The following is a 23700-nucleotide window of genomic DNA, read 5'->3' on the forward strand; positions in this document are numbered from 1 at the left end:
GTTACAAAGTGTCTGTCGCTCTCAGTACGAGTACATGCTATTTGCAGCTGCATTTTCACTCGCATATATTGCACTCATTAGAGTGAGTGAATTCACTTCACGCAACAAGAGGTCATCAAATCATTTCCTGTCAATACATGACATTACTATGGGTTCGGACAAAATACGTTTATACATGAAACATTCGAAAACTGATCAAAGAGGTCGTGGCACATTTCTCGATATCGAAATTGAGGGAAAAAACAAGTTTTGTTATGATAATATTCACTCTTATCTTAACTATCGTCAGTGCCAAAATAATACTGACCACCTTTTTTGCCATTTGATGGGTCTCCTCTGACTTCTTACCAGTTCAATGCTGTTCTCAAAAAGGCTGTTAAATTCATTGGTCTGGATAACAACAAGATAAGGTCTCATTTTTTAGGATAGGGCGGGCTTCAGGGATGTATAGAGATGGGTGTCTTATAGAAACTATCAAAACAAATGGCAGGTGGAGGTCTGATGCCTATAAGTCTTATATTCGTTATTTTAAGACAATACTGCGGTTTTTTTTCCTGAAGCCGTTGTCGGTTCATTTAACCACATTTTTGCTAATCACATAAATAAGTAGTTCATACTATTTAATTCTTTACGCCAGTTCATGTTTGTTTTGCATTTAAAAAAAGTTATATGTATATAATATATACGTGTTATCTGATGTGATTATGCGTACTATACGTCTTATAATATGAGTCGCGAAGGTTAAACCAGTCAAGTGATAGCAGTTACTTATTTTTCTAAATTATAAAGATATTGTAAAGGATCTGCCAAATGCCAAAAAATAAAGATAAAGTTGTATGATGAAATAATAAAGATAAAGATGAAATAATAAAGATAAAGATGAAATGACGGTGATAACACCATAATGTTTGTGTTGTTATGATAATGTCTTCAGAATAATGATAATTTGATAAAGATAATGATGACATGATGATGATAATAACATCATAATGTATGTTGCTATGATAATAATTTCAGAAAATGAATGATAATTTGATAAAGATAATGATGACTGTTTGACAATAATATCATAATGTCTGTGTTGTTATGATAATAATTCCAGACTAATGATAATTTGATAAAGATAATGATTACGTGATGATAACGACAATATTATGATAGTCGTTGCAATAGTATAATGATAGGTTGATAAATATAATGACGAAATGATAATATGATTGCAGAATGATAATAATAATGTGACAAATATAATTATGATAATAATACCAGATCGATTGATGGTATAAATTCTTAACTCAAACGCTATATATAAGGTTGTTATTGGTCGGCGATCCGCTTTTGGCATCTTAAATGTAACATTTGCTATCACTGTATAGGTAGACCGTTGTCGGATTCCTATACATAAATATTGACGATTAAGCTCCAAATTTTCAGGTTCCTTTAATGTCTGGATAATTGGTTCCTCCATTATAAGCGGTGCATATCAGAGACTGTGTTCAAGACCAGACGGCGTTAATCTAGGGTTACGGAAAACTATTGGTGGTAATCTTGTATGGGAACATATGGGTGATATGAAAATCGAGTATCTCGAACAAAGTATAGCCTACTTAACTTCCTTTAAGCAGAATGATCCCACGACTTATATTCTTATTCATTGTGGAGGCAATGATATAGGCCTTAAAACATCTGCTGCTATTATTGCGGATCTCAAAATAATTATAGATAATATCAGAAGTAAGTTTCCATATACAAAAATAATTTGGTCACAGATTTTACCAAGGCGATCATGGCGTTATATGCCGGATGTATATCACGCTGACCGAGCAAGAAAACGTATAAACAGCTCAATAGCCACCTATGTCATAAATGGCGGGGGTCACTACCTAAAATACCCGGATATAACTCTCGCCCCAATGTTCTTTAGGTACGACGATACACACTTGTCGCCCACTGGTTACGACCTTACGCTGAATAGTATTTCCGGAGCAATTTATTCATTCAGGCAACTCAACAGTCCTATCTTCCCGATGTGATTAAGTGACTGTATTGGTTGTTAGTAATTCCTAAAAGTATACATGTATATATATATTTTTTTAGTTTTGCAACGTGGCTGGGTTAAGTCGCTATGTTAAACCGCTTTGGCGGAAGGTACTCTCATTCTTCGAGCACCTTTTTGGCTGAAATTTAACATAACGTATTTCTATTTGCGACCGTTGTCGGAGCAAATATGATGTGTATATATAAAGCTCTATAATTTGTTTTTATACCCAGTCATGATGGAAATTGTTCGTCAAAAGAAATAAAAAAGTTATAACATAAATTGTTGTATTTTCTTCTCGTATAAGACTGATGTGCGATGTACAATGGCCTCTCGGGTTCGAACCAGCAACCTTATTCCAGAACTCTCTTTATTAGGCATTCATTGGAAAATAAATAAGAGAGTTTACATATTTATGCATATTAACACTAATCATTTTTTGAATAAACTGATTATATCTCTTTTATTTGTGACTAGAATACATAAATTAAACCTGTACATAAATTAAACCTGTTTATGTGTTTGTAAATTTTATTTCATTCTTTATAACACATTAATATCTTAAACGAGAAATGAGCGTTTATTGTGTTACTATGTTACGCATAACGAAGTTGCTGATTATGAAATATATCAGCAGTAATAGGAAAAATATGTGCTTCCATATTCCAGAATGAATATCGAAACAGATTCATTAATAAAATTAAATGTTGTTTTTTTTTCCGCATGATGCATGCAATATGCATATTATTGTCTTCATTAATAATTATTTACGCTTAATTTGTACTGTCATTTATGTCCTTTTGAATATAAATCTTTATAATTTATGGCTAAGCTCTTTTCGTATTTTCTATCTTTATAGATCTATAATAAATTTTCGAAATTCATATGGTGATGATAATTGTATGCCCTCCTCATGCAATATATGGGCATTTAAAGAGGGACAGTGAGATAGTAAAACTGAACAATGCATTGTGTCTTTCTTAATTACTTTCTCAAGTATTGCATGTAGATTAGAAAAATGTCTTCTTGTTTCTTGTGTGCAATGATTAATGTGTGCTTGCTTCATAAAAACAAACAAGTACCAATATTTTTAGATAATTTTTCCAAATTAAAACACTTCAAATAACGTTGCGTGCTCACGTGCTTTTATCAGTTAAGCATGTTTTCGTCTCAATTAATGACAAAAATCATTATTCATTACCTAAAGACCACGCTACAAATAAGAGTTATTTGTGTGAGGTAATAAATGGCACTCTCAAAAATGAGAAAACGTTGTATTTCCTTGAATGTATTGTGTTGAAACAATAAATTAAATGTTATAGCTGCATTTTATATTGCATGATTCAATAAATACAGAGAGCAAACGAATACTATAAAGTTTAAACGAAAATAAGATAGATACAACTTGAAGCTACCTGAACATCAAAACTAAAGAGATAAAGCAAATATTTATAAGATATTAAACTGACAAAAATATATGATATCAAACACTACTGTTTATAATTCGTTTATAAATCATCAGGATATTAGTAGGTTAAACTGTATAATTTATTTGGACTGTTCATTTTAAAGTTTTCTTCAGCCGATAAACATTTTTGTATAAACATTAGACACGTTTGAATTTATTTGTAGAGGAGAGAAAATGTTGACATTGACTTGAATACTTATTAAAGTATAATTTATAACAAACGCTTAATTACATGTTTTCAATGTCCTTTGAATACTGCATTCCTTTAATATCTTTTAAATAGTATTTTACAAACAGCAAATACTGATTTTTGTTGCAAAAAAAATATTATCATACTTTTATTACAGTAAGACGGTTATACAAACAATATAATAAAACAATTAAAAAGGAATCAAATGCTGCACACCTTAGTTTTAAATCTATTCAAATCACTCAAAAAAGCGATCATCTAAGATAATATAATCCGTAATTAAGGTTACTTTCCTAGGTTAATAGTTTGAAGATAATAATCATACGTCATGCTCCATAACTCACGAGCAAATTATTAACTTAAAAAAAGCATAAGGCTCATTCTTTTTGCTGGCAGGGTGAACTGGTAATTGACTTTACATTTTTAAAGATGGCTATCATTATGGTTATTGGCTTATTTTTGAGAATGATAATAATAACAAAAGAATTAATACACTACCAAAAATATAAAAATACTGCCCCACTTATTCGATCAATTAAATTTTATTGATAAATTCCGAAGGCTATGTATTAGCATAGATTTTGTTTTGGAATTTATGTAGGAAATGTATTACTTGTACTTTAACTTTGCGTATTGAAATATCAAATACAAACAATCTAGACAAAATGTAAAGTTATGTTGACTATTACTTTTATATTCGCCATTTACACTTCGATTGGCATAATGTCATTTTAAATATATATAATGGATTTCAAAAGACTAAACACAGCCGAACGAAAAAGGTTTTGTATACATGGCTGCAATGATTAAAATGATTAAATGATTATAGATCAGCGAGATTCAAGATTTAATAGGACTGAGAAATGAGATTTAGGAACTGTGTCTTTCATATAAACCATTATATATAACTTGTTTAAATCGTTATATATCCGATGAATATAAAAATAAAGATTAAAAATTTAAAAAAAAATGAAGATGAAAAACGTAAAAAAAATGTTGTTAAGCAAATAAGTGTTATAACTTTTCTTCCAAAAAACTCAAACTGGACGGAACATCATTTTAGAGACTTTCAGAGATGTCCAGTTGTTTTGAAATAAGTAGTAGACCATTCCAGCGCGACGATTTGTGTGTCGTACGCTACCAGGTTTAACATAGTCACCATTCAGATTAATGTGGCCGACACCATTGTACCACCAGGCCCCATGGTTGTAGACAGCGCAATTCCGAGAAGAATAGTTATCACGGTCAACATCAAATGTTGAAAAAGGACGCCCATTGCTGTTTGACAAACCATAATATCCGGAATCTATTTACAATATACATGCACATAAAATATGCTTCATATAATATCTTAAGCTTTTAGGAATTTATAAAAATCATAATCATCATAATTGTATATTAAATGTAGAAGTAGTTAAATGCAATTTATCAAAAAAAATACAGAATTAAGATAAATAATATAACATAACAATGATGTATATTGCATAAGTAATTTGCCTGGACACCTAAAATAGAATTTTTGTAAGTCTTAGCTTTGTATTCCCTTGCAACAAGGAAACCTAATTAAGAAAAATGAATTACCCAGCTGAGCATTTCCTCGTTTGATATGGAGATTATAGTAAGGCCCTCCCCCAAGGTAGAAATCTTTGAATGTTGAAAAAGTAGTTGTGTCATCGGCCGCAGTTAGATCTATTCTAAGCTCTGTTTTGCCGTTAGATGCCATTTCCTGGACATATTTCAGTCCTATATTCATGTAAAAATGTTTATAAAATATGTTCAAAGGATAATGTCTTGAAACTTTCCAAACTATATCAAAACAGATATATCTTTTCTGGGACAATCAGCGGTGTCTTTATTAGCGATCTGATCATCAGCATAAATAATATCATTTAAATTTCAAATACCAGTATTTAGGAAATTACAAACAAAAGATTGTTGAAGAATGACACAATCTTGTACATAATAAACTTAACTACTGACATGATCTAGAGCGGAATTCAAGTAATTTGTCGGTTTTTAAAAGATGAATCTTTTGCCTGACACTTCTAGATAATTTACAAAGTCTCCTTACACGTGTATTTAAAAGAATAAGCCATGACAAAAGCCATGCTTTATGCTTGGACATAAATTATAAGGTATAGATGAAAAGTTATAAATTATACATAATAAGTAAATGAATACAAGTTGCAAATGTCCCTTTTTATGAGTTCTGTCACGGATCGCAGGATTTGCATCGGTCGGTGCATATTATATGCTGGTTTCTGACCAATCCATACCTGAGATCTAAGTTTGATCTTATATATTCTATAACCTTGGACTCAGGGCTTCCCACAAAGTGGACAAATTATTTCTGTAAAATAAAATCTTATCGAAAAAAATATACCTAGCCAAAACTCTGACGCTAAATTTCCAAAACCATTTTCGTATTCTGTGAAATTTCTATAGAAATTAACTGATCCATTAAAGCGATACTGCAGTACCTGTTGTTAAAATATATCATCAAAATAACTCAATTATTTGATGTAGTTCAATTATAGTACTGATAATTTATTAGATGTTACTACTCAATACGTTCTCACTTGAAATCATAAGACAATAAAAATGAAGAATATGTCCTTATAAGATTCGATTTAAATACCCACGGTACTAATTTATCTAATGGAAATCATTTTTATAAAAAATATGTTATAAAAAGCTGACAGCACATACACACCGGAGGACAAATCTGAACCATGTACTATTGTTCACAAATTCAGTTGATATTACGAACTTAGTATGACTTCAGTGTCAATAAAAATATAAATTCGGTTTTTTTATCCAACATCCATAACCAACATTCAAATTTTCCTTTTAATAATCATTATGAATGTTTAAAACAACAATATGACAACAACATGAAATAAGAAAATGTATTAATTTTGTTGTTCCAATTTGCATATTACTAGTACATACATGTATAACGGATACTATATCAATAAATAAAAGACCTTCGTCCGATTCTTATGGTTTTTGTTATCAAAATTAAATGTTCACGTCCAACCTCCCTTGTCGGTGTCCATATCACATTTCATTTGTATTGTCTGCTTTGTCTTCCACAAGGTTATATTGTAAATACCACTTTGTGACTTGTTTTGCTTTTGATGAATTTCATAGCAGTCGGAGAAACCTACATTTTAACAAATTTTAGAACAATTGCTATTACTATCCTATACATTCATTTAATTTATATTATCCCTTATTTGAAGCCGTCTTAAACATCTCAAGGTATCTAAAGTCGCATAAAGCATAGTGGAGTCTATTCTTTATGATTAAAAATACTAAGTGTTAAAAAAGGAAATGACCATTTAAATGTTGTAAAATCGTTTGATCTTATTTGTATGTTTCGAATAATTTAATCAACAATGTATCTTGCAGGAAGGCTAAATAGCAATGGAAATAGTTACAATTATACGTTTATTAATAATGCCAGTAATGTATAGATGTAAAGACTTACAAAGCTTATCATCACATGTTTTAATTTCGGTAGAATTACCAGGACAATCACCCTCTGCTGTAAACGGTGATGGATTCGAGCAAATTCTAGATCGAGTACGAATTCCACCTTTGCAACTATCGCTACACGCATCCCATGGCTGCCATTTCGACCAAACATCTGCGAAGCAGAACATTTTGATACTAAATTGAGGGCATCTTAGTGGTTGTTTTCGAGTTGTATAATTATTGTTTTCTTAAATTTGCTTTAATGGCGTTGTGCCAAAAGGTATGCTTTGAGTATGAATTGTAAATATACATACTTGCACACAGTCCTGGATAACACAATCTGTCTTCGAGGCTGTTACCAAAACAATGATTGCCTTGGCGATCTGGGACAGGATTTGAGCAATTCCTGTAACGACTCTGCATTCCTACACCACAGCTTGTTGAGCATGCGCTCCAATCTTGCCAAGTCTGCCAGCCACCGTGTACTGTATTTGAAGATGTGGTCTCAACGTTTACAATTAATGACTAAAAGCTTTTTTATAAAAGTTTCAGAGATAAATAAGCATATGTTATAGAGACGGTTGTATGGTTTCTAAATATATCTTTTCTATTCTTTACATCAGTTTATAATTAAATTTAACTGAGAGTATTCCAATGTGCAAAAGAATGAGTAACATTGACAGTTAAGCTTTCAAATTTTCAAGTCAACATCTAATCAAGAGATTTTAATACGACTTGATACTAAATACTAATACAGACAAAATTCTGGCTATTGTCTTTCCCAGTAGTAGCATTTACTGTTACATTAGTAACCTTAATTCTAGCGTATGTCTTGACAAGAATTTTTTTAACAATAGTAAAAAATTAAAACCAAGTTGTATGAACCCTTTTCGAACACAATTTTTATTTTTACCATACTATATAAATTTTTTTCCATTTGACCATATTTTTTCAATTATAATATTGAAATGAGTCCAAAGGATATGTATCAAATTATGTATACCTTTGTTTTATTTTATCTCTCAAAGCCATCACTTAACAAACCTAATAAAATATCTGTGTAGTATCTTCATGTAAACATTAAAAAATTGTTCTCTGCTTTTTAATCAGAGAGAAACAAGTCTAGGTAACAGCTACTAACAGCATGTATCACAGACTTAAGAGTGTTATTTTAATAAAAAAACCTACGTCAACTGACATATATTTAATAAGGCTAAATACATCCTATGACTCAAAAACCTCCCCATTGAAGTAACAGAGATATGATACACTTGAATTGTTTATTTCAAACATTAAATGGGACAAAATCACAGTTCTTGGTAATCTACGGATTTAAATTCGATAGTAAAATTAACTTTGAATAGTTTTCGTAGTTATACACTGGTCAAAATTGGTTTTATCTACAACCAATATAATCTTTAAAGAAAGAAGACTTCCATGTATCGCATTGTGATTTGTAAAAAATTTTACGGTGTGTATGTTTACTACCGTTGCTAACGTTTAAGACACGCAAATTCTAATCGTGTCTGTTAAACTGGTTTGTGTCATTATATGGAAACATTCCCCTTATGTATTCACTGAACTTAAGTTTTTGCATATTATGCTCAGTTATCAGTACAAACGTTTTTACATTGTACTTATTTCTTAAACAATTTTGCACTCCTTGAATATTCTTGCTAGAATACGTTTAACAAATCAGAGGATATTAAAGGTCAACTGTAATCGCAGTTGTAATGTATGTAAATTTATAAAAAGTTTTTATATAATTTGAAAATATTTTTTTATCCCAAAGTTACCTCTTTTATTTCTGCTTCTAAAATGGCACGCTTATTAAGTTTCGCCTTTTCCTGATAAATTCCAAATATGGGAAATTGCAAAATCGTTTCAAATTTAATTGGTTAGAAAGTAAAAAAAAAGGTGGTTTGCAACCTAACGAACAAATGAACTTACTCTCAATCATTTGCACAAAATTTTAAAAGGTTTTTTACTTTTATTGTTTACATTTCTTATGTTTCAATTTGAAGTTTAAATTTCTAAAAACAATTGCAATTTCTAATAGAGAAAATAAAACCCCAAGAAAATCCCAAAACTGCATAATTTGTAAAATGTTGCAGGCTCAAAATTATTGGTCTGTTCATGGCGTAGGAAAATACAATTCCCTCCCCCCAAGACCGGCTTTTAACAATTCCATTTAAAAACAAACTGGTGAAATTTTTAATTTAAAAAAATCCCAGATGTGTTTTAACGTTCATGTTTGTTCAAATTTTTTTAAAACGAGGGATTTTAAACGATAATTCTCATTTTCTTACCAGGACATAACTTTGGAACTTTGCACGGTTCCAATTCATAAGCATCACCATAAAAATCGTTGCCACCAAAACTTGGCTTAGGATGTGAGCATGTGCGAAGCCGACCTCTTGTGCCGTTTTCACAAGTTGCATCACACCCCATCCATGAAGACCAAACTGTCCAACTTCCATCTACTAAAATTTATTAGCATACTGATAAAAACATTGGAATGCAGTTCATGCGAATCTGAGTCCATTTAAATTCAAAATTATTTAGGTCTGTAAAGACTTTAAAAACTTTAAAATTATCAGTTGATGATAATATCCGATAGGACTAATGAGCAAATGTGGTTTAGCTACAAAAAACGTAAAGTCATTTTAGATGTTGCACGTATAGTCTGCATTTGTTTTTGACGTGTAATATAAACAACTCAAAATATGATAAGGATCACCCATAAATATCTGGAAAAAGTGATTCGGTTAGAGTCTGTACATAAGGGATAACGAAATAGTACAACATCCCTCACATGCCTCATAAAATTGTGATTATTCCTTACATATATAAGGTTGAAACCTTAAAATATTTAATTCTAATACATTAGCTTTTTATGACATTACTATTTTAAGACGTACTGCATGCTTAGCGTTCAATCCTTTCACAGTTGGACACTACGCTTCGCTCTTTTGAATACATCTGACGGACCAAGTGGGAGACTCTATTATGGACAGTTTTTAAAGGTCATTTGGGACTGAATTGTCTTAATGTTATCTTCTGTTTGCTTCGTCGGGCCCTTTTATGTGATTTTTTGTTGCTCTATCTTCCTTTGAGTACCTTTGTTAAGGTCATTGGGTTTACTTTTATATGTATCTAAATGATTAGTGTTCTTCCTATTTCACCTTTTGCAATCATAACAACTGTTAGAATTTCACTTGGCAGGGATTCGTGTCTCGTTTAAAAGAACATTGTGGGGCTAAGAGTGAGGTTTAGTGCACCATTAACTGGTTTAAACTCCCCAGCATTGCTTATGCTGCTAACGGCGGTGCCTCTCTGTGTTCATCAGATGTATGACTTTGTTGTTTCATACTGTTTTGGTGACACTTTTGTTTGTGTCCCTTGTTTTCTCGTCTTTGGTAAGTATCTTCCCTTTTACCCCTAGTTTTGTGTCTTTAATTTTTTGCTATGCAAATATAAGAGTCCTTTTCTGAAGTTAGACGTCTGTGTCATTTAGACATTGACTAACAGTTACTTTTGAAGAAAGAGAACAAGGCATATGTTTAAGTCAATTAATTATACATATTTAAAAGTTACAATATTAACAGGTGAAAAAATAGAGAAAGTAGACTGTCCGGTGATCTTTAAATCCGGTAATATTTAAATATACACCGGAATACTGTTGCGGAAAAGATACTATTTGATATTTTTCCCCGAAAAATGATACCTTTTAACTTTGTAAAACAAAAATTTATCAGTCATGTAATTCCGTTTCTTCCTCACTTCATTGCTTATTGCTTCCAACGACTTTTTTCCAGCATAAAACTGCAATTGGCGCTGGAACAAGGCATACCCAGTCCAAGCAATACCAACCTTAGTCAAAATGTGAAAACCTTACTTTTAAACTGGTGTGAGAAATATTCCAGTTTAGACTAGTGGTAGTTCTAGATTGCATTAAATTAAAGCAAAAATAAACAAAAAATAAAATAAAGGCAAATTATGTGTAGCGTTTATGAAATCCATTTAAATGGCTGAAATAAACTGTGACTAGTACCATACATACCCGCATCACATAATTCGCAAAACTTTTGACAAACTTTCTTTGCGTTATCAGGCATCTTGCAGATTTTAAAAATCGAATCCCAAAGTGCACAGTTTTTTTCAGAGTCAAAACAAGTGGGGTCTGCAAATGTATTAAATGAATAAAAATAAACTTCTCATAGCATATTTTTTAAATCGGATCATTTTATCACTATTATAAAAAATATTTTTAAAAGAAAACGTGTAAAAAAAAACGACACAAAAATATATTGACACTTATATAAGAAAATAACCTTTATACACACATTCAAAATATTACAATTTCATTTTCTTGTTTCTCAATGCTGGTGTATATACGTTTAATATTATATTCACCCAAAACAAACATATATCTTCCATTTAGAAGACAAACTTACCAGCATTCATAAAGTCCAAAACTCCGAAATATGTTAGAACTGTAATGTCTGCAAAAAATATAAACAGGTATGATATTAATAATTAAATAATTTGTATATAGACGGAACTGGCAAGTGCAAAGTACCGCCCACGCTGCTCCTAACACACACAAAAAAACCTTATAAAGGTTGAAAATAGTCTGATTACGTTAGTCATGTCATTTTTTAAATGCTATATTGACATCTTGTAACTTCGCACTCCTTTAAAAGAAATGAAACAATTTATTTTGTTAAGCTTTTATATAGCATTCTTTTTATGAATTGATAATTATTTAGTATATAAAGTCAAATGATCAAAATCATAAACAGGTGCAAAACAGTACTTACAATACTGAAGCAACATTATGCTTCGGACTAAAGTTCTCCAATATTTCGACTGTATTATCCTATGTAACAAAGTAAGAAGTAAACATTTATATTGACAATTTAAATATTTTTTAATTTGTATATACATATATAATATGATTTTGAAGAATAATGATGATTATATAGGTACTGTGACTTTCATTCTCAATGGCGTTTTTATTTAGGTGTTATACAATGCATTCTGCCTTGTGCTTATTTTTATTTGACTTATTAGTTTAACACATAAACACCTTTCTAAAGTTCAAAATTAGATTAAAATAAGTTCTAAAACAAAATGACATGTATTACCAAAGAATATTCCAACTGAATACAAATTTTTCAGCATCAAACTATAAAAATACAACAAAAAAAAACATTTTACTTGATTATAGACATGAATATAAGTCGTATGTATTTTTCACATATTACTTCAAAGAAAGCAATTAAGTAAACATCTTTGTCTCATCCTTCACGAACTTTATAATTACAAAAAAAATAAAAATTAATTACACTGTTACCTTAATATATTTACAATTCACACTACGGTTGAAACATTACGTAATTTTCCACGTTTTAAATACTTTTACAATGTCGTTAATAAAAACGTTCACATTTCCCTGTGTCAAAAGCAAGTTTTCTCTTGTAAATAAGGTTTAACGCTTGCAGCAACTGAATTAAAATACTCTCCTAACTAAATATCCAGGGTTTTAAAAAACAAGTTAAATAGTCAACTGTGAATGACTAAATTGAAACAAAAGCGTTTAAACTTGTGCTATTTTATTTTTATCTTTGATCGTAACAACTATTCAACAATATCTTTCTCTTCTGTGGTGAAATTTTTAAGAGGTATTGTTATGAGATATTGTTCATTTACAAATTTTAGTTCAGAAACATGTGACCTAGTACACGCAACCTTATTCATAGATAGAAACCACAAAATTAGTGCATTAACACTTGATTGATTTAATTTATTATGCAAATGCATGTACATATGACTTATCTATTATCTTTATTCTTTATCTCCTACATGATGATTTAATACAGTTATAAACTTAGTGATATTATGTATTTACTCGGATGTGTTATATTTTCAATCATTTTAGATCATTAAGCACAACATAATTGTTATGACGATGTTTGTTTTATTTCATCTTTTATTTCCACCTTCTTCCTTTTGGGTTGTTCCAGTATTCCTGCTTGGATATAACTAACCTAAAAAGTTTGTATTTGTTGCCCTAATATGTATGTTTAATATAGCTAGTATTATTTAAGACAAACTCGGCGATAAATATAATTGATAACAAGCATATCATTGTAGTCAATCAAATTTTATACAGTTAAAGATGTCTGTCTTTGATTAAGTACAGTTGGAATTGCTTATACCTTACTACTGTTTTTCATTCTTTTTTAAATAAAATATTTGGCTGCATTTTATTTGTCTTATATAAGTTTTCCTTTAATTCTGTTATTTTGTTAAACAGGAAGGATTTAATTATTTAGCAAAATTCGAATTTCATTTGAGAAATAATTTAAAACTACATCTTCCAACTTTTATTTCTTACTTACTAAATAGTCTATTTTTTATGTGTACATTACAATTATTGTAGTTTTATGAATCATTCTTAAAAAGGCATCAGAATTCGAACACTATGCATAGTATTGTGAATGGTGTTGTGTGAAAGCTATAATCCTCATTGCCTCCGTTACGTACGCATTTACAGGTCATCTAGTCATTCCGTTATTATAGTAAATAAATATACTTTTCTTGTTTAACATCCTTTAACGGTAGAATGATTTATTCAGCAAAATGTTCCTTCAATTTTTTAAAACCCTAAAAGTTTACTATTTACGATATTTTATTAAAAACCTATCTATCATTACAATAAAGACATGTAACCGTCTTTTAATATCCTGTAACACAAGCTTTTTTTTATTGTTTTATATCATAAATATGATGCTCAAATTAAGATTTATCAATTGTGTAAGTTCAAAAAAGCATTATTACCGGATTTAACATTTTATGTAAATAAAGGGAGGTAATAAAAAAAATTCTATAAAGTCTAAGTCAATTTTTTCAGTAACAAATGAATGCATATTTTTTAATGATTGCATATAATATGTACAAATATTTGCAGTACATATTTGACATATTCTTCGATGTTTCTTTAAGTTATTTTTATTAAGGTGTTTGTTTACTATCACAAAAAAATATGGCCAAGCAAAATATAAATGAAAAATGAAATAATGCAAATGATCATAAAGATTATTGAAATATAGTAATACATGGTTATTCAAAGGAAAATATCAGTATAATAATATGATTAATATTTTTACTTGCTATGCTTGACGAGATGCAAACATGCAATAAGACGAGTTTATGTCTTCCGCATGTTATCCCTGTAAAAATAAAGGCTACTTTAGTAAATTACATATATTAGACAAAATAGCCAAAAATAAAATAGAGGAGAAAGAAAACAAGGACATTTTTTAAAAGTTTGTGTCATTTAACCAAGGTAATGGATTTGAAAAGATAGAATGAATTTGTTTAAAGTATTTCAACGTTGTATATTTGTATATTCAAATGTAAGATGTAAAATATAATTTTTATTATACACAAGTAAGGGCAAAACTTCTTCTTATTACTTCAAATATCCTTTGTACAGAACGGAATCTTGGAGGTGTTAATTCATTGTTTACGCAATTGCAAACTTTTTTTGCTGGTTTCCTTTCAATTGTCAACAGGTCCATTGTTGTAAGAGTACCTGGAATAAATGTGAAATCATTCGAATGGTCATGTAATTTTTACTCATTCGCGTGTGCTGAAAATAAATGAGGAGAAAACTGGCAAATATATTTATGATTGTAAAGAATGTTATCGCGGAATCAACTGACAATGATAACAATATTTATTGCAGTGTCTGCAAAGATGAAATATTAGTACACTGTTTAATTGATTGGAAATTTGTCAACCAAACTGACATGGATTACCGACGTGTCAGTGCCTTTGAAATGGCTAGGATTTTGAAATTTATCATTATTTTCATTGAGTTATTATTATATCTGAAATGATAATGATTTTTGATACCTCTTTTGTTAGGTTTGTATGTATACGTATAGTATATAGCACAATGTAAATCTAGCAAACATTGAAAGCAGCATTATCAAATATATTATTTAATTTATTTTGAATATGATATTAATATTTATTTTATGACTTAAATGTGAACAAGCTGCTATCTTTTATATTATACTTTCACGATATTTCCTAAGTTACATAACAAAGGACCCTTGTATTAAAAATACTTTGTATTTATCATTACAAAGGCCAATAATGCTCGAGAGCTTATTTGGATTTTTGATATGTTATGCTGCGAATTGATATATCAGTGAATCGTTGCAAAACTAAAACATTTTAATAAAAAATCATCATCATTTAAACAAATGTAATATCGAAATTAACACATTTCGTTGACAGTTAACAGTCAATTGGTATCATTAATTATTATATCTATACTAGCGCAGTTTTATTTTAACACAATCAAAAATCATTCCGTGAATATGATAGTATGTTATATTTGGTTTTAAAAAACAGATCCAAAAATAAAAAAAGGAAACTTAATTTGAACTTCGTTTTTACGTATAATGAATGAAAAATAATGAAAAGATACTTATATAAAATTATCTAACCAGAACACCAGAGCTTATTGCAGCGCTTCGCCAAAGGGGTAGACTTCTGGAAGATTTACAACATGCGTCAAATGTTAACATCTGCGGAATGTTTGGCAATAACGTATTTTCTATTTGCAGAATTGCTTACTCATTTTCATTTATTATTTTGTGCATGTAGGTCTAAAGTATACATTATGTTAGAATATTAGAAACTTACAAACGATTGTACATAGATTTATAATTTATCTATTTATTTATTTTTAATAAAAACTCTAGTGATATCATTACATATTGTAGTATTTGATTGAAATCTGATATGAATGAAGTATATTATTTTCATTTTTTATTACATTAATTATAGCTTTTGAGCAATTAATTGTATTTCCATGAAATCATATGTGAAAAATGAGGGTTTCTGTAGTCACTGTATTGAAATACATGTTTTTCAAGATGAAAAATTTTAAGGTTTTAATTGCGTCATAAATTACTTGCCTAATGAAATGAATATAAAAAACTAACATAAAAAGCCATGCAGCTAGTATAACCTAATGGAATCCAAGCATTATTTTTACTGATGCAATCAACAGAGTTATTCTTGCGATATAATGAATTGCTTCAAATAACTAGCTGTTTTTTTCATGACTGTAACCTTTTATGTATATTTTCTAGTGATTATTATTTAATATCACTCCTAAGCTTTTGTTGTTGTACTGATGGTACTGATTGAATATCAAACATACAAAAACTAGCATGATAACTTAGATTGTCCATGACGTGTGGAAACATTATATTGAACATTTTGATCTTTTTTATAGCCAAAAATTTTAAAAAGTTTTCCAATCATCACTTATTCCAATTATTGTTTTGGGGGTTATTTTTTGTTTTTTTACCAAAAGGGGGGCAAAGTTGGATAGTTCAACAAAAACCCCCAATTTTGGAAAAAAAATTAAAAAATTTTTGTTATTTTTCCCAATTTTTTTTCAAAAAAAAATAATTTAGTTTTTATAAAATTTTTTTTTTAAAACCCATTTTGGGAATTTTTTAATTTTTTAAAAGCAAAAGTTTAAACAAAAATTGTTTGGGTTTATAAAAAAAAAAATCTTAAAAAATACAATTTGTAACGCCACAAATAATTTTTGCAAAAAACATTAAACAAACAAGGCATTCACCCAAAAAAAATTTTTCAAAATGGCCAAAAATTTCCCCAAAACCCTTTTTAAATCCAAATCATTTGTTAAAGGAAAAGTAAAAGGAAGGAAGGACAAGCTATTTGTTACTTTAAATTTCAAATCAAAAAATATTAATTTTTTAGCAACGGTTTTTCTTTTCTTTACAAAATTTCCCCATTGTTTATTTGTCTATTTAAAAAAAGGGTAATTTCAAAAACCAAAAAACCCCCAAAAACCTTTTTAAAAAATTTAAAAAAAAAAAATTTTTAAGGAATTCCCTTTTAAATTAAAGACAAGTTAAACATTACCCGGCAAATTTTGAAATTTTAACCGTTTTTTCCCAAAAATTTAAATTTTAAAAAGGGCCCTTAAAATATATTTAATTTTTCTTTTTTTTTTGGGCACCCCGTTTTTAAAAATTAAAAATTTTTCAGTCCAAAAAAAAATTTAAAAATTTTTTTAAAAAACCCAAATTTTTTTAAAAACAAAACCTTTTTGGGGGAAGGGTTTTTTAGGGGTATTCACTCGTCATACAAAATTTAGTTAGCTGTTTTACATTTATTCATCTTATTTTTGAACTTTCAATAGAATCTAACAGTATGTAGTAACAGTAGGTTTTCTTACCAACAAAAACATTGATGTTCATAAGTGTCTGAATTTCCTTAATGTCATCTAGTATCCAATTATCATCAAAGAAATGTCATAATTAAATAAAGGGCAAAAGTAGACATCTAAACTAAATAAAACTTTATCATAATAGATAGATGACATTTTAATCATTATTTGTTCATTTCTTTCACGTCTTATATGCGTGTATATTATTGTTATTTATTATATGATCTAAATATAGCTGCAATCTCATTGGTCCAAACAGTTGTCAACAGTACATTTTATAAAATCATATTCACTGGGTGTAGTATCATATTCACTGGCTGAATTGGATTTTCCCAGTCTAAAAATATATTGAGACTCGTATTCAGTGATCATACACCGTTAATAGACTGTTAATTACGCGTGTTAATTAAAAATAATTGTTGCTTTTTGTTATTTATGGCATATTTCTCGATTAAAATATAATAACTCGACTATTATACTTAAAGGTTACACCGCAATGATGAGTATAAACTTAATCTATTTTTGAATGCGCAGCGTTCGCGTAGTCGTTGCACGCCTAACACGTGCGTCTTTTTTCTCGCGCTTCAAAGAGGCAAAATTTGTACATGTATATAAGGTTGTACTTTTGTGATTTTTTTATTTCTTAGCCTATTCATATGATAAAAAAATTATTGACTAGTGAGCCATTGAATATGATGTGACAGTCACCGGCAGAAAGTCATATTGACCTCGGCGATCGCCTAGGTCAATATGTCATCTGCCGGTTAATGTCACATCATATTCAATGGCTCACTAGTCAATAATTGAATAATAATGGCGCACTTAAACGCATAGAAATACATTAAAACACAATAACTAATCCGGCTCTGTTTTGTGCGTTATTTTAATATTGCAAGTTATTACAAGTTTTATATTTTGCAAGCGATATTATATTTTATAAGTATTTTTTTTTAATGCGTTTATTTAAGGTCGCCGCCGGAAAGCCCATATGGGCGACCGTACACTCAAGTCGGGTCATCTAGAGCGTCTCGCCGAGATTTTTCGTCGAATTTTTCCAGCTTTATTGGTGGAGGAAGACCCCAGGTGCCCCTCCGGGCATTATTTCAGGCACGAGCGGGCACCTGGGTAGAACCACCGACCTTCCGTAAGCCAGCTGGATGGCTTCCTCACATGAAAGATTTCGACCCGAGTGAGGATCGAACCTACAGTGGTGTGGGACCTGTGATCTCAAGTCAGCGACTTCAGATTGGATCTAAATATACCAAAAGTGTACCTTGATATCAACTTTTTACAAATGATGCCTTTTATGATGTCAAAGAGTTTGAATTAAACAAGAAAAAAATATTTTCAAGAGTTAAAGACCTAGCTTAACTTCATTTTGCTAAAAAAGAAATTCCATGGGCATTATCGCTTTCGAAGGAACTATACTTTTTTTGCTGATTTTATTATGCATTTCATTAGTTTGCTGTTATAAAAAAGAGGAAATAGAATACTTTTCACTTTCAGTTATATGACATAATACAGAATGAATCCAGCAAAAGGTTAGACATAATCGAATGATTATGATAAATAAGGCTTGCTGTAATCAGCTTTTGTGACGCAATCATCTTAAGAATATTTAAACCTGCAGTTATACACTCGCCTGGTACAGGGTCACAGGGTGTTGACATTTGTGTTCTCATTGGAACTTTCTCCCCCGCAGGTCGACAATCTCGTAGAACCATTGAAAAAAAACGATGATGCTTGGCACAAGAAAATGTTCAGTGTTTGCTACTGTCGAAAATTAAAACTTTGATATAAAATTAAACCAATATGGCTTTTTAAGATTGTTGTTTACATTGTAAAAGTAATTACACTCAAAACATTTATCTAAACATGTTAAAGATAACGTTTTTAGATAACTTAGAAGACATTGTCATTTCCTATGAATGCAATTTAGTGACTGTTTAAAAAATGATTATAGATTATTCATAAACATTTTTACAAATCTGTTTAAATGTGTAGCTAAATTGGCTATAACGTCTTAAATTATACAGGGACTGATAACGAAGATGATAAGCTCAGTGGTAAAGCACAGCGCTCATAGACAGAAGTTCGAGCCTACAAAGACCAACTTTAGTTTTGTTCCATACCGCGATGTATTTTATTATTTTACTTTTATTCCACTTTGACATGGCTGTAAATATATACATGCAATATACATGGCAACAGTGACAGCTGCGCTAAAACGGCTAGTAAAACAGCACTACTTTGATATTTTTGAAATACATTTAGCATTGATATTATTACATGTAAAAGGAACTAAAAGAGACTAAAGAAAAATCAATATTTAGAAAAAGGACAATAGGAAAATGATTGAAAGAAAATCATATGCATCAAAAGTGTTTGAAATAATTAGTAAAAATTAAAAAGTGCCAAGTACAACTCGAATCCGATTCATAAGTTTTGTCACTGGCTTATTCTGACCTTCTTACCAACTGTTCTATATATGCATATGTACATGTACTACCTTAACTAGTATAAACAACACCATTAAAAGTATATGAAAAAACACCGATTTCCCAGTCAATCAATAGTACGCTCAACCACCGGGATGGACAGGTTAAAAATTTCGGACAATATGTCTATCGCATGTCGAAATTGTTTATTTTCAAATATGTCGGACAATACATCTTAATCGATCGCATGCCTGTAAAGTTGGCTTGGAATAAATGTATATTCTTTTGATTTCAAATTGAAATATTTCATTTCCAATTTACTGCCATTTATTTCTGATATTATCATAGTTTCTAATGATTAAGCAAAAGTTCCATACTAATGTTTCTATTATGTATTACAATATTTATTTGTTCAAAAAACATATTGTGCTGAAAACGATTGCCTTGATCTGATGCAATCAATTTTTGCACTTGTAATTAACTTTGCCTGTTAACAATGTTCCTCTTCTCAGAAAAAAGCTAAAATCTAGAAAGTATTTATAAGCAGAAAACTCTTTGGAAGATAAACAATACATTTTGTTTCAAGCATCAAAATATTCTGACTAAAATAGAAATTGGTACTGATTCAACAAGTGGCCTCTTTGTATTGTTCAGTTTTAATTACTTTGTACCTAAATGTACAGACAAGCATGAGGCACTAAGACAGCATTGAAATAACATTTATTGCAATGACACTTGTTAAACGAGAACTATTTCTGTATCAGCTTAAAGTACGAATCTCAATTTAGTATCATTTCGTTGCAAATCCTTTGTAATGTCAGGGTAACATGATAAACATTTGAAGCAATGTTTAATTGTGTTTTGCTTTTTTATATTTCACGTTATATGTTCATTACAAAGTTGCATGAAGATAACTCGAGTAGATAGTATGTTGAAAAAAGATAAATTGTCATATTTGCTGCATGTAGCCGATAAGTTACAATTCACTTATGTTTGTCTTCTTCGAGCGATTGTTCACACATTGTATATAATACTTTATGTTCCCATTCAGTACATGATAAAAATGAAACAAAGTTGTGTTACGTGAAGCGGCGAAACAAAGGGGTGGTCACATTACAAAAAAAAAGTCTCCAAGAAATTTTCTGTAGATTATAATCCTAAGAATATCAAAGTTTATTTTGGGTAATGTAAAACACGAGCGGTAATATAATTTCTGAAATATGTTATAGCCAGTGGCACATGAACAATGAAAATGTCATAATTTAGAATGAGTTATAAATAGGCAATTGTTCATAAATGAGTTTCAGAAAATACATATCATACTTTTTCTGCTGATAAAAACATTTCAGAAAATAACATTTATAGCTATATTTTATTTTGTGTTTTGAGGTTTTTCACATTGTTAAATTAAATTAGTGCATTACCGCTGGAATGCATGAAAAGATAACTAGTTGCTACACTAAAAATAGATGTTGATGCAGTGTAATCAATAGTTACTAATTTCGCTATGGCATACTTCTTCGAGCGTATTGTAAAAATGTTATTATATTGTATTTGATACAATCTTTTTATTCTGTACATGATAATGATAACATTGAACAAACTGAATGAAATAACAATGCATATTGAAAAACATAAAAAGAGGAAACAAAGTGATGTAAGGTTAATTATATTTTTATCATTAAACAACGTTATGGAATAACAATACATATGAAACACATGACAAGGGGATAAGAAATTATGTATACAATGGAAACATTATTATATTATTATATCTTTATCGTGATCAACAAACAATGTATACGTACTTTTATAATGAAAATTGAGTAATCATTTTAAAGGATGGCAAAGGTGTTAAAACAAATGATGTTGAAACTAGTTCCAATATAAATTTGCCGAACCAAACATGTAAAACAAAACAGAATTGCTGTTTGAATGCTCCATTAATCAACATTTTCTTTTAAATCTATATAGCTATATTTAGGGGGATTTTATTATCATATATTTTCATATAATAACATTTTTACTTTAAAATTCCTTCGCATTCTACTTGCTACATAAAGATATTTTGATTCATGGTTGTAGTGAATACGTTTATAGGCTTAAGTTCTCGCAATAAAAAGGAAAATGAAGATTTTAACAAATTATATCATAGTACCGAATAATTCTGCACTTATCACTAAGTTACAATAAAAAAGAGATTCTCTCTTACGTAAATGATATAACGTTCTTGTAAATATCCTGGTAAGTGTCGTGATACAAATAACAATGTTGGAAACAGTAACAATTTGTGAGGTTTCAAAATGGATAACGACCAGGAATTGAAAATATGTTCAACATGAATGTCACATTGTCTAAAGGCGTTATCATGATTATTTCTTGAAACAATGTTTTATTGATTTTGAAGCAAAAGGTTCTGAATCCATCCGCCAATGTTGAGAATATATTAATTGATACTTTATCGTTTGGAAAACTGAACTCAGATTGCCTCTACATTTGAAAATTTCTTTAATAGATCATATGAAATAAAGTTAACACATCGTTCTTTTTCCGGGGGTTACTTTGCTTAAAAATTTGACATTTTACTCTACTGCTTGTTTTTATCATTCGGATAATACAATTAGTTAAGATATATGTAAACTAAAAATGTGTCCATGAGACACGGATGCCCCCACATTCCACTGTTCTGTCAATCGGATGACTCTAGGTCAAATATTTTTTGGACTATGAAAACTAGAAAAATTTTACTAAGCAAAGGGCAAGAACTTACTTTACAAATACTGAATAAATCCACAAGCAAATCCCAAGGTGCATATATACACATGCTGACCAACATTCTTGTAAACATTCAGGCCTACAAGTCAAATACGTTTTGAGCTATGCATGAACAAGTTGAAAATTGCAAATTTATACTACTGCAAGTCATGGGCAATAACTCTAACAAAACTGAAAAAAATCCACATGCAAAGTCCCAGGTGCATAGCTTTACAGTGATGTTGATCATAATTCCTGTAAAGTTGGTTGATTCCAACTCAAGCACTCATGGAACAAATAACACAACATACTGAGTCAGGGGCAACAACTCATAACAACTCATTACAGCAAATACTGGATAAATCCACATGTGAAACTCAAGGTGCACAACTACATATGCTGAGCAACATTCCAGTAAGGTTTCATGACTCTTTGTCAAATCTTTTTTGAGTTACATGCGACACAAGTTGAAAATTGCAAATATTTCTAAGTCAAGGGCAATTACTCTAAAAATCCTATATAAATTGACATGAAAATACCCAGATGCAATAACGCTAAAAATACTATATAAATCCACACGAAGATACCCAGGTGCACAATTACACATCCTGATCAACATTCCTGTAAAGTTTCATGAATCTAGGTCAAATACTTTTTGAGTTACGTGCGACACAAGTTGAAAATTGCAAATTTTTATTAAGTCAAGGGCAATTACTCTAAAAATACTCAATTAATCCACACGTAAATACCCAAGTGCACAACTGCACATGCTGATCAACATTCCTGTTAAGTTTAATGACTCTAGGTCAAATACTCTTTTAGTTACGTGCGGCACAAAAGAGAACGGACGGACGGACGTTCTAACAGGAGAGTAATAATGTGGCTCTTTATTGTTCTTTCTATCGTTCTTTTTAGCCACACAAAAGAAAATAGCCACAAAAAAGCATTACGGAATGAATGACATCAATGAGAAAACTATTGTCCCTCTAACTACATAATAACTGTCCTGTGAACGCGGATGAACGGACGGACGGACAA

General features: G+C 30.1%; 2 protein-coding genes across 2 annotated transcripts; both read right to left on the reverse strand.

Annotated features, from left to right (window-relative positions):
- Positions 1 to 3969: 3969 nt before the first annotated feature.
- On the reverse strand, positions 3970 to 6171 carry LOC132753520 (ficolin-1-like). Its single transcript, XM_060743999.1, has 3 exons — positions 6080 to 6171; positions 5278 to 5439; positions 3970 to 5002 (listed from the first exon to the last, which is right to left on the reverse strand). Exons 2-3 carry the CDS (start codon positions 5417 to 5419, stop codon positions 4734 to 4736), a joined length of 411 nt encoding a protein of 136 aa, XP_060599982.1. The 5' UTR covers positions 5420 to 5439; positions 6080 to 6171; the 3' UTR covers positions 3970 to 4733.
- Positions 6172 to 6507: 336 nt separating this feature from the next.
- On the reverse strand, positions 6508 to 12814 carry LOC132753521 (semaphorin-5A-like). Its single transcript, XM_060744000.1, has 8 exons — positions 12536 to 12814; positions 12000 to 12058; positions 11634 to 11681; positions 11240 to 11359; positions 9486 to 9659; positions 7491 to 7661; positions 7190 to 7348; positions 6508 to 6862 (listed from the first exon to the last, which is right to left on the reverse strand). The coding sequence occupies exons 2-8, from the start codon at positions 12013 to 12015 to the stop codon at positions 6726 to 6728; spliced, it is 825 nt and encodes a 274-aa protein (XP_060599983.1). The 5' UTR covers positions 12016 to 12058; positions 12536 to 12814; the 3' UTR covers positions 6508 to 6725.
- Between the last annotated feature and the right edge of the window lie 10886 nt (positions 12815 to 23700).

Source organism: Ruditapes philippinarum, unplaced genomic scaffold (genome assembly GCF_026571515.1).
Source record: "Ruditapes philippinarum isolate M1 unplaced genomic scaffold, ASM2657151v2 ctg5198_1_1_1_1, whole genome shotgun sequence".
In the NCBI taxonomy this organism is placed as follows: domain Eukaryota; kingdom Metazoa; phylum Mollusca; class Bivalvia; order Venerida; family Veneridae; genus Ruditapes; species Ruditapes philippinarum.